General features: G+C 49.9%; 2 protein-coding genes across 3 annotated transcripts in view; both read right to left on the bottom strand.

The window, feature by feature from the left end:
- LOC135974464 (maestro heat-like repeat-containing protein family member 1) overlaps positions 1-12,350 on the bottom strand; it is a 936,803-nt gene that overhangs the window by 284,352 nt on the left and 640,101 nt on the right. The gene's annotated exons all lie outside the window — the stretch shown is intronic.
- Positions 1-12,350, bottom strand: part of LOC101936579 (von Willebrand factor A domain-containing protein 5A-like) — a 32,640-nt gene that overhangs the window by 6,914 nt on the left and 13,376 nt on the right. Inside the window, exon 18 of one of the 2 annotated variants that reach the window (XR_010591686.1) lies at positions 10,803-12,053. Coding sequence is in view for 1 of the 2 variants with exons in the window: in XM_024111477.3 (XP_023967245.1) it covers positions 11,974-12,053 (80 nt within the window). In the remaining variant the exon portion in view is untranslated. Of the gene's footprint in view, positions 1-814; positions 12,054-12,350 lie in introns of those variants that run through there. The other variant, XM_024111477.3, reaches the window with a different exon arrangement.

The following is a 12,350-nucleotide window of genomic DNA, read 5'->3' as shown; positions in this document are numbered from 1 at the left end:
TTTCAAACTAAATTCAATGGGAATTGTGTGTTCAAATCACCTAGTCCGGATTGGAAAATATCAGCCTTAAACTTTTTGGGCCAGATCCTCAGCTGGAGTCAATCAGCCGCCGCTCCATTGGAGTCACTGGGCAGATCCCCAGTTGGTGTGACCTGGCCGTAGCTCAGACTTTAAGGTCAGAAGGGACCATTATGATCATCTAGTCTGACCTCCTGCACAACGCAGGCCACAGAATCTCACCCACCCACTCCTGTAACAAACCCCTAACCTATGTCTGAGTTATTGAAGTCCTCAAATCGTGGTTTAAAGAACTCAAGGTGCAGAGAATCCTCCAGCAAGTGACCCGTGCCCCACACTGCAGAGGAAGGCGAAAAACCTCCAGGGCTTCGGCCAATCTGCCCTGGAGGAAAATTCCTTCCCGACCCCAAATATGGCAATCAGTTAAACCCTGAGCATGTGGGCAAGACTCAGCAGCCAGCACCCAGGAAAGAATTCTCTGCAGTAACTCAGATCCCACCCCATCTAACATCCCACCTCCATTTGACTCACCTCATCCTGCGTGTGCTTAGACACTACAGTGCTCAGAAGCATTTACCTACCTAGATACACAATGGGGGTAAGACCTGTCCCCACTGAGCTCAAAGGCCAACCTCCCATTGGCCCCCGCCTCACCAGGATTGGGGCCTGCGTGCGTTACCTGCTGATGACAACAATACAAAGGCAAATCTTGGTGGGTGCTGTTAGGGGGCTTATTCCTTCACCCTCTCACTTCCTTGGTCCTTCTCGCATGAACAGAGAGCAACAATACCCGAAGTCCAAAGGCACAAACAATTCGATGTTTATTGGGGTGAACTTCCAGCAAGCATGATTCCAGTTTCCTTCCTCAGTGGCCCCCTTCCCAGCTCTGACACCATAGAGCCATCCCTGTGCAAAACATTATTCCAATTCCCGCACCCCATTCCCTGTTCCCATTCCCCCCTTACTTCCTGATTGACTGCAGACTATATATTAAAACTTGAGTTCTGCGTAGCTATACCTTAACCAATCATTTTACTGAAATTTAACTAACCAATCCTAACATACTGTAACATGGTTATTTAACCAATTATATTCCACCACCTTAATTAGTTTACACCCAGCAAAATTAATTATACAGCAGACAGAAACAATTACAGAACCAGACAGAGACCATGCAAATAAACATACAAAACAATACAGAAGTGAGGATTTCACAACTACATCTATACAGACATAAGGGTTTCCCAGCTGTGTCTATTGATAAGTGAGTTCTTAACAGACAGAAAACTATCAAACTAAATTTCCTTTTACATGTTCTAGGCTCTTTCCTTTCTCTGGAGGTGATAGGAATATCAGGACAGAATTGTATTCCTAACAGCCAATAGCACCTTATTTCCATGTGACTGGTTTGGAATGTGAGGATGTGACCGTTCACTTCTCAGCTTATGGCTGCCTCTGCTGCTTAGCCAAAGGCCTTAGCCTAAGAACAAGGCCTCAGACTGTCACAGTAAGGGTACATCTACACTACAGGGGGGAGTCGATTTAAGATACGCAAATTCAGCTACGTGAATAGCGTAGCTGAATTCGACGTATCGCAGCCGACTTACCCCGCTGTGAGGACGGCGGCAAAATCGACTTCTGCGGCTTTCTGTTGGCGGCGCTTACTCCCACCTCCGCTGGTGGAGTAAGAGCGCCGATTTGGGGATCGATTGTCGCGTCCCAATGGGACGCGATAAATCGATCCCCAAGAGGTCGATTTCTACCCACCGATTCAGGCGGGTAGTGTAGACCTAGCCTAAGAGAAGGCCCTTAGACCGGCAGACAGTGATTTTGATTCTCTCTTTTATACCTCTATAACTAGCTGAGGCCTGGTCTACACTACGAGTTTAGGTCGACTTTAGCAGCGTTAAATCAAATTAAGCCTGGACACATCCACACGACGAAGCCCTTTTTTTCGACTTAAAGGGCCCTTTAAAGGTGGTTTCTTTACTCCACCTCCGACGAGGGGATTAGCGCTAAAATCGGCCTTTGCGGGTCGGAATTGGGGTAGTGTGGACGGAATTCGACATTATTGGCCTCCGGGAGCTATCCCACAGTGCTTCAGTGTGACCGCTCTGGACAGCGCTCTCAACTCAGATGCACTGACAAGGTAGACAGGAAAAGCCCCGCGAACTTTTGAATTTCATTTCCTGTTTGCCCAGCGTGGCGAGCACAGGTGACCACGCAGAGCTCATCAGCACAGGTAACCATGATGGAGTCCCAGGATCGCAAAAGAGCTCCATCATGGACCGATCGGGAGATATGGGATCTGCTCGCGATATGGGGAGATGAATCAGTGCTAGCTGAACTCCACAGCAGTAAACGAAATGGCAAAATATTAGAAAAAGTCTCAAAGGCCATGAAGGACAGGGACCATAACAGGGACACGCAGCAGTGCCGCATGAAAATTAAGGAGCTAAGGCAACCCTACCACAAAGCCAGAGAGGCAAACGGAAGGTCCGGGGCAGAGCCGCAAACATGCCGCTTCTACGTGGAGCTGCATGTGATGCTAGGGGGTGCAGCCACCACTACCCCAACCATGTACTTTGACTCCATCAATGGAGAAACACACAACAGGGAAGCGGGTTCGGGGTACGAGGAAGATGATGATGAAGACAATGAAGATAGCTCACAGAAAGGAAGCGGAGAAACCGGTTTCCCCAACAGCCAGGATATGTTTATCACCCTGGACCTGGAACCAGTAATCTCCGAAATCACCCAAGGCATACTCCCAGACCCTGAGGGTACACAAGGGACCTCTGGTGAGTGTACCTTTGTAAATATTACACATGGTTTAAAAGCAAGCGTGTTTAATGATGAATGATTACTTTGCCTTGGCAATCGCGGCCAGTACAGCTACTGGAAAAGTCTGTTAACGTGTATGGAGATGGAGCGGAAATCCTCCAGGGACATCTCCAGAAAGCTCTCCTTCATGTACTCCCAAAGCCTTTGCAAAAGGTTTCTGGGGAGGGCTGCCTTATCCCGTCCGCCATGGTAGGACACTTTACCATGCCAGGCCAGTAGCACGTAGTCTGGAATCATTGCATAACAAAGCATGGCAGCATATGGTCCCGGTGTTTGCTGGCATGGAGACAACATCCATTCCTTATCTCTCTTTGTTATCCTCAGGAGAGTGATATCATTCACGGTCACCTGGTTGAAATGGGGTGATTTTATCAAGGGGACATTCAGAGGTGCCCGTTCCTGCTCGGCTGAACAGAAATGTTCCCCGCTATTAGCCAGGCGGTAGGGGGGAGGGGTGAAGTGATCATCCCAGATAATTGGGTGTGGGGGGGGGGGGGCGTAGTTGGGTTTGTGCTGCATGTTAATTAGGAAACCGCAGCCCCTCCTTTTACATTGCAAACCCATTTTAAATGGCCAATCCAACGGGTGCTTGGTATGGGAAATGAGGTCGCTACTGTTTGAAATCATTCCCACATGTTAAGAAGGTTAAAAAAGTCAAGACTGTGGCTTACCATGGCTGCCTGAAAGCCGAAATCTGTTGCCTGGCACTGCGTGAGTGATCTCTCACACCAAACCGGCAGGCCCTCAATATAAGAGGAAAAATGCGATCTTCTAACAAAAGCACATGTGCTGTGTAATGTGAACAGCAAAATTTAACGTGAAAGAGTGTATCCATTGTTTTCTAAAATGTGTCTTTTTTAACCACCTCTCCCTTCTCCTCCACCAGCTGCAAATGTTTCTCCTTCACAGAGGCTAGAGAAGATTAGAAGGAGCTGTCCTCCCACGCTAACAGAGCACAGCAGAATGCGTGGAGGCAGTCAATGTCGGAGATGAGAAAAGCCCAATATGAACAAGAGGAGAGGTGGCGGGCTGAATCGCAGGCTGAAGAGAGCAAGTGGCAGGCTGAAAAGGATAGGTGGCGTCAGCTTGCAGACAGAATGCAAGAGTCGATGCTCCGGCTGCTGGAGCATCAAACTGATATGCTCCAGCGTATGGTTGAGCTGCAGGACAGGCAGCAGGAACAGAGACCGCCGCTACAGCCCCTGTGTAACCAACAGCCCTCCTCCCCAAGTTCCATAGCCTCCTCACCCAGATGCCCAAGAACATGGTGGGGGGGCCTCCGGCCACCCAGTCACTCCACCCCAGATGATTGCCCGAGCATCAGAAGGCTGGCCTTCAATAAGTGTTAAAGTTTTAAACTGCAGTGTGTCCTTTTCCTTCCCTCCTCCCCCACCCATCCCGGGCTACCTTGGCAGTTATCCTCCTAGTTGTGTGATGAATTAATAAAGAATCCATGAGATGTGAAGTAACAATGACTTTATTGCCTCTGCAAGCCGTGCTCGAAGGGGGAAGGGGAGGGTGGGGTGGTTAGTTTACAGGGAAGTAGAGTGAACCGGGGGGGGGGGGGGGAGGGGAAGGGTTCATCAAGGAGAAACAAACAGAAGTTTCACACCGTAGCCTGGCCAGTCACAAAACTTGTTTTCAAAGCTTCTCATGTGCACCGCGCCCTGCTGTGCTCTTCTAACTGCCCTGGTGTCTGGCTACGCGTAATCAGCGGCCAGGCGATTTGCCTCAACCTCCCACCCTGCCATAAATGTCTCCCCCTTGCTCTCACAGAGATTGTGGAGCGCACAGCAAGCAGCAATAACAATGGGGATATTGGTTTCGCTGAGGTCTATCAGAGTCAGTAAGCTGCGCCAGTGCGCTTTTAAACGTCCAAATGCACATTCCACCACCATTCGGCACTTGCTCAGCCTATAGTTGAACAGGTCCTGACTCCTGTCCAGGCTGCCTGTGTACGGCTTCATGAGCCATGGCATTAAGGGGTAGGCTGGGTCCCCAAGGATAACGATAGGCATTTCAACATCCCCAACGGTTATTTTCTGGTCCGGGAAGAAAGTCCCTTCCTCCAGCTTTCAAAACAGACCAGAGTGCCTGAAGACGTGAGCATCATGTACCTTTCCTGGCTATCCCACGTTGATCATGGTGAAATGTCCCTTGTGATCCACCAGGGCTTGCAGCACCATTGAAAAGTACCCCTTGCGGTTTATGTACTCGGTGGCTTGGAGCTCCGGTGACAAGATAGGGATATGGGTTCCGTCTATCGCCCCACCACAGTTTGGGAATCCCATTGCAGCAAAGCCATTCACTATGACCTGCACGTTTCCCAGAGTCACTACCCTTAATATCAGCAGGTCTTTGATTGCCCTGGCAACTTGGATCACAGCAGCCCCCACAGTAGATTTGCCCACTCTAAATTGATTCCCGACTGACCGGTAGCTGTCTGGCGTTGCAAGCTTCCACAGGGCTATCGCCACTCGCTTCTCAACTGTGAGGGCTGCTCTCATTCTGGTATTCTGGCACTTCAGGGCAGGGGAAAGCAAGTCACAAAGTTCCACGAAAGTGCCCTTATGCATGCGAAAGTTTCTCAGCCACTGGGAATCGTCCCACACCTGCAACACGATGCGGTCCCACCAGTCTGTGTTTGTTTCCTGGGTCCAGAATCGGCGTTCCACGGCATGAATCTGCCCCAGTAACACCATGATTTCCACATTGCTTGGGCCCGTATCTTGTGAGAGGGCTATGTCCATGTCAATTTCCTCATCACTCTCGTTGCCGCGCTGCAATCGCCTCCTCGCCTGGTTTTGCTTTGGCATGTTCTGGCTCTGCATATACTCCAGGACAATGCATGTGGTGTTCATAGTGCTCATAATTGCCGCGGTGATCTGAGCGGGCTCCATGATCCCAGTGCTATGGCGTCTGGGCTGAAAAAGGTGCGAAACTAGTGTCTGACGGAGGGAGGGAGGGAAGGGCGAGTGACGACATGGCGTACAGGTACAGGGAATTAAAATCAACAAAGGTGGCTGTGCATCAGGGAGAAACAAAACAACTGTCACACAGAATGGCACCCCCAAAGATTGAACTCAAAACCCTGGGTTTAGCAGACTGTTGATTTCACAGAGGGAGGGGGAAGCAAATGAATACAGAACAAATCTGGTCCATCTATTTTTTACATCTTAAGCTGGCAGCAGACGGTGCAGCATGACTGATAGCCATCAGCATCTTCTGGGTGCTTGGCAGAAAATGCTGTACTACGACTGCTAGCCATCATCGTCAAGACGGTTCAATAGGACTGCCGGGTCTCCAGGAGACAAAATGAAGAATCAGATACCCAGAGTGGAAAGTTTGGTTCAGTATTTCTTAGAGGAATCTGTTGAAGAAGTTTCCCGGGTGCCTCTGATTGAACTCACTGAGGAATATGACGATGACGGATACCAATCGTAATACACCATCCACTGCCAAAAGGCAAGGAGCTGCTGCTGTGTAGCAATGCAGCTCCACGTCTGCCAGCACCCAAATAGCCGATGACGGCTACCAGTCATACTGCACCGTTTACTGCCAAAGGCAATTAGCTGCTGCAATGCAGTACCACGTCTGCCGGCACCCAGATGACATATGGTGACTGTGAGCTGAGCGGGCTCCATGCTTGCAGTGGTATGTTGTCTGCACAGGTAACTCAGGTAAAAAGGCGCGAATCGATTGTCTGCCGTTGCTCTGACGGAGGGGGAGGGACCTGACAACATGTACCCAGAACCCCCCACGACACTGTTTTTGCATCATCAGGCATTGGGATCTCAACCCAGAATTCCAATGGGCAGCGGAGACTGCGGGAACTGTGGGATAGCTACCCACAGTGCAACGCTCCGGAAGTCGACGCTAGCCTCGGCACTGTGGACGCGGTCCGCCGACTTAATGCACTTAGAGCATTTTATGTGGGGACACACACAATCGACTGTATAAAACCGATATCTATAAAACCGGCTTTTATAAATTCGACCTAATTTCATAGTGTAGACATACCCTAAGTGATAAGAATACAACTAAATTCTTAAAGTATAAGCCTTTACAGACAGGCCTGAATATCTATATCCTAACAGGTGCCGGGGGTTCTGCGATCCCATCCACAGTCCAAGTGCCCCAACCAGCCTTTGGTGCTTACCCTTGGAAGCGAAGCAGTAAAGAGAAAAGATGGCGAATACAGCAGATGTCAATGAAATTCTGGTTGCTTCATGCAGTCACCAGAGGGCAGCAAAGGATAATGAATGAGAAGGAAGCACCATTATAGCAGCATTAATGATCTGGAGGGTGGCATGGACTGCACCCTCAGCAAGTTTGCAGATGACACTAAACTGAGAGGAGTGGTAGATACGCTGGAGGGTAGGGATAGGATACAGAGGGATCTAGACAAATTAGAGGATTGGGCCAAAATAAATCTGATGAGGTTCAACAAAGACAAGTGCAGAGTCCTGCACTTAGGACGGAAGAATCCCATGCATTGCTACAGACTAGGGACCGAGTGGCTAGGTAGCAGTTCTGCAGAAAAGGACCTAGGGGTTACAGTGGACGAGAAGCTGGATATGAGTCAACAGTGTGCCCTTGTTGCCAAGAAGGCTAATGGCATTTTGGACTGTATAAGTAGGGGCACTCCCAGCAGATCGAGTGACGTGATCGTTCCCCTGTATTCAACATTGGTGAGGCCTCATCTGGAGTACTGTGTCCAGTTCTGGGCCCCACACTACAAGAAGAATGTGGAAAAATTGGAAAGCATTCAGCGGAGGGCAACAAAAATGATTAGGGGACTGGAACACATGACTTATGAGAAGAGGCTGAGGGAACTGGGATTATTTAGTCTGCAGAAGAGACGAATGAGGGGGGATTTGATAGCTGCTTTCAACTACCTGAAAGGAGGTTCCAAAGAGGATGGATCTAGACTGTTCTCAGTGGTACCAGACGACAGAACAAGGAGTAATGGTCTCAAGTTGCAGTGGGGGAGGTTTAGGTTGGATATTAGGAAAAACTTTTTCACTAGGAGGGTGGTGAAGCACTGGAATGGGTTACCTAGAGAGGTGGTGGAATCTCCATCCTTAGAGGTTTTTAAGGTCAGGCTTGACAAAGCCCTGGCTGGGATGATTTAGTTGGGGATTGGTCCTGCTTTGAGCAGGGGGTTGGACTAGATCCTGAGGTCCCTTCCAATCCTGATATTCTATGATTCTATTCTATAACTGGATGGGAGGGGATGACTCATTGATCTCTTCTGGCCTTGGAAACTTTGTGACCATCTCATCTCCCCTCATGTATAACACAGGCCCTGGCACTAATCTCATTCTGGGGTGTATTAACAGGAGTTTTGTATGTAAGACACAGGAGGTAACTGTCCTGCTCTACTCGGCCCTGGTGAGGCCTTAGCGGGGGTACTGTGTCCGGTTATTGGCACCACACTTTAGGAAAGATGTGGACAAATTGGAGAGAGTCCAGAGGAGAGTAACAAAAATGATCAAGGAGTTAGAAAACCTGATCTGTGAGGAAAGGTTAAAAAATTGGGCATGTTTAGTCTTGAGAGAAGAAGACTGAGGGGGACCTGATAACAGTCTTCCAATAAGTTAAGGGCTGTTCTAAAGAGGACAGGGATCCATTGTTCTCCATTTCCACTGAAGGTAAGAGAAGAAGCAGTGGGCTTAATCTGCAGCAAGGGAGATTCAGGTTAGATATTGGAAAAAAACTTTCTAACTCTCAGGGTAGTTGTGCTCTGGAACAGGCTTCCAAGGGAGGTTGTGGAATCCCCATCACTGGAGGTTTTTAAAACCAGGTTGGACAAACACCTGTCAGGGATGGTCTAGGTTTACTCTAGCTGACTCAAAGATTAAATTATTTATTCCAAGAGGAGTTGTGAAATATACATTTGATAAGTGAAGTTTCTTGTTCATAACTATTTCTGGTTCAGTAACTGACCAAGATGTTACTCTTCATGTATCTAGGTATTATACCGCACCCAGCACTGTTGTATCTGACTCCCAAGTACTTTTCGAGTTATTCTCATAACACCTCTGGAAGTGGGAATATTATCATCATCATCCCTATTTTCCAACGGGGAAACTGAGGCACAAAGCAATGAAGTGACTTACCCAAGTTCACGCTATGATTAGGTTATAGAGCTGAGATTTGAACCCAGCACCCATGTTCCCCAATCCAGTGCATCACTGGGATGCTCTCTGCAGGCCAGTCTTAGATATCGTACCCCATCAATATTTTGGGGACCACACTGTATTAAGTTTATGTATCGCTGTGGGCCAGGAATTGTATATAACTCCAGGGGGGAGGGTTACACCAGCTCCTCCAGGAACCAAAAATGGGGCGGGGGGGAGTAAAGCAAAGCAACTCACCATCTATGTCTACACTGCACCCTAAACCCGGGCTCTGACTCATGTCTAAGCCCAAGGCCCCTTTCTGCATGCACATAGGTCAGTCTGACTCAGTGGAGCAAACACTCAGGGCCTGGGTCCTAGGATGCTGCTAGGGGGATGGGTCAGAGCCTGCGTCTTGCTGATACTCTGGTCCAAGCCCTGTCATTGTGCAGTGTGGACGCGGGTCAAGCCGCAGACCCGAGTCAGAAGGTCTGCACAGTGCAGTATTGACATGTTAGCGAGGCTGAGAGACCCAGGTCCAGCATTGTAAACCCAGACTTCCAATGCAGTGTGGACACTCAAGCATGGACTTGGAAACACCGAGTCCACAAGCCCGGGTTTACAATGCAGTGTAGACATCCCCGCCCTCTCCCCCACTCCGAAGACTGATCCACTCCAGAGAAGTTCCACCCCTCAGGAGGGTGGGTGGGTGGGGGAAGCGTGTTTGCAGACTGAGTCAGGCTGGCTTTTCCAAAAACAAGGAAACAAAAGAAAGGACTTTTGCTCTGAAAGGATGAGTTTGAACTGACTCGGACCCATCGAATGGACAGGACCTTCTGGGCTGGCGGAAGATTGGAAAGACTCTGACCTGCTGGAGCCCTGTAAGACTGATGGGTGACACCTGCTATGCTCAGTGTGTTTACATCTGTTAATTGTCTTTATTATAGTTTCTTTGTGACACTTTTACCACAGTCCTGAGTCCCAGTCCCCCCTGCTCGACCCACTAGGCCACATTTGCCTCCAGGAACCAAAACAGAACCTGGGAACGCCATGGGCCAGTCCCCTGCTCTAGTCGCTAGCATGCAAAGCCCAGCCAGAGCCAAGGAGAGAACCTAGGACCCAGGACTAGATGGGAACAGATGGGCACGGACAGGGCATTACAGGCTGGAGGGTTCATACATTACTGGGTGGGTATAGGATGTGAGGCTGTTTATGGCCACATACCTGTGAGTACAGACGATCATATGATTTTGTTATTCTGTGTGTGGATTTTCTATCTAGCTAAAGGCTCAGGTATCCATACTGGGCCTGCTTCAAAGTCCACTGGAGTCAGCTGGAAACTGGGATATCCAAAGGCGCCGAAGGGAGCTAGGCAATCAGCTTCTACCAACGGAGTTTATCTGAAGACCATTGGAAAGACTCACTCCGGCTGGAGTTTTCAATGGAAGCTGGTTCCCCAGCTCTCTCTGAAAGAGCCTTTTCTCTGACTTCAGTGGGTTTGGAACAGGATAGTAGGTTGGAATTTTCAAAGAGGCCAAATCCCCTGGAACTGGGTGCCTCAACCACGTCTTCCAAAATCCCAGCCACAGGGTTAAATTTGCAAAAGCCTAGTAATATGGGCTGAAATTCTGTGCCCGCTGAAGTCGAAGACAAAACACCCTTTGATTTCAATGGGACCAGGATATCACCGCTGGTATCGAAATTCCACTATTCATAGCGGGAAGTGAGAATTAGGATCTCCGAATTCTATCTGGCCTTTGGGGAAATCTCAGTCCCAGGGCGGCATTCCGTCAGGGCTTAAGGCAATTAATCAATTACCTGGTATCTTAATCCTTCCCCAGAGTCTCTGCGCAATGCGGGGCAGGTAGCTGGGTTTGGACTCCAGGTGCTGTAAATTGAATTTGTTGAGTTGCCTTCTCAGACACAGAAAGGCTGAAATAGGGACGTGACCCAGCACAGAGTCATAGGGTGAAAGCTGTTCCAAGGGGGTCAGTGCTGGTTAACATGAAGTGGGAAAACTGTTTGCTTCTTCGTTATGTTCCTGCAGTTTCTTGATAAAAATAGCACTTTCTTTCCAGGGAATAAACCAGCTGATGTCTTTCATCGTTTGCTTGAGTCCCAGGATGTCCTGAGGAGGGCCCGGTGCTGCCCAGGATGGACACAGCATGAGCATTAACCGTCAAGATGGATAATCAGGTTTTTAAGCATTTCTTCTGTGGTAGAAAATTCAGCAGCCGGTGAATGGGGACAGATTCACAACACGCAGCATGGCACAAGCTTCCTCCATCTGCTGCCTGCTTCCACCTTTCAGCCTTCACCATGGAATCGCATTTGCCAACACAACACTGTTCAGCTAGAAAATGTCTGACCAGCTCTAGTCCAGACCTAGACAGAGAGGAAATGAAGAATTATGTGAATCACTGCGCTCCTGTTTGCGTTCAGGATTGTCTAGCAAAGAGAAATCTGCCATTATGACAAAATGAGGTCATGTCTGGACAAGCAAAGATCCTGTTGGTCTGTCTGTCTGTCCAATAGCTGAATTCCGCGTAGATGTGACTAGGTTTACACTGGATGGCTCATGCAGGGTGAGGTCAGTGCAGCCACCTCTGGGGTGGGGCAAAGGGTCTGTTTATAGAGGGACCCTTCAGTCATTTTGAAAAAGCAAAGAAATTTGCAACGTTGACGCAGGCGATCCTGAGGACTCCCCCACAATGCTGAGAGGAGGCAGCGGCTGTGAGCAGCATGAGGGTCACTGAACAGTGGGTCAGTGTGGGGTGGAGCCGGGGGGCAGCCATGGCTCCTCTTCAGCCAGCGGGAGGCAGATGCATCCGAATTGGTGGCAGTGGTGGGATCCCAGCTGGGGGGTTGCTCCGGGTTGGGCACAGGCCGGCCATGTGGGTCTGCATCCAGTGCCCACTGTTGGCCCTCAGGGCTCCCGGTTGAATGCCCAGGGTAGTTTGGGGAGCGGGCATGGGGATCCCGGGGAGGCTCAGAGCCCGAAGACAGCAGGGCTAACGCTACAGCCCAGCAGGGCGTTGGCGGCTTCCAGGCACTTGCTCAGCGGGGCCCCTGAAATGAGAGGAGGGTCAGTGGAGAGACACCAGCCTGGGGAACAAGGGGAGGGCCTGGGGGCAAAGGGAAGAGAGCTCACAGCATGTGGGGGACTGGCATGGGGGATGGGAAGCTGGGAAGTAAAGGCCCTGGGGGACGGGGAACGGAAACCCTGGCAGGGTGCTGGGAGTGGGATGGGGAAAGGCTGGGGGCTATTGAGGGCTGGGCTGTGGGGTCTGGGGGGCAGAAATCTCAGGGATGGGGGCCCTGAGACCCATGGGGCACAGGCTCTCAAGGCCCTGAAGGGGGCTGGGC

This window comes from Chrysemys picta, chromosome 12, assembly GCF_011386835.1.
Source record: "Chrysemys picta bellii isolate R12L10 chromosome 12, ASM1138683v2, whole genome shotgun sequence".
In the NCBI taxonomy this organism is placed as follows: domain Eukaryota; kingdom Metazoa; phylum Chordata; order Testudines; family Emydidae; genus Chrysemys; species Chrysemys picta.
The sequence above is the reverse complement of the archived record's forward strand: the minus strand, read 5'-3'. Positions and strand labels throughout refer to the sequence as shown.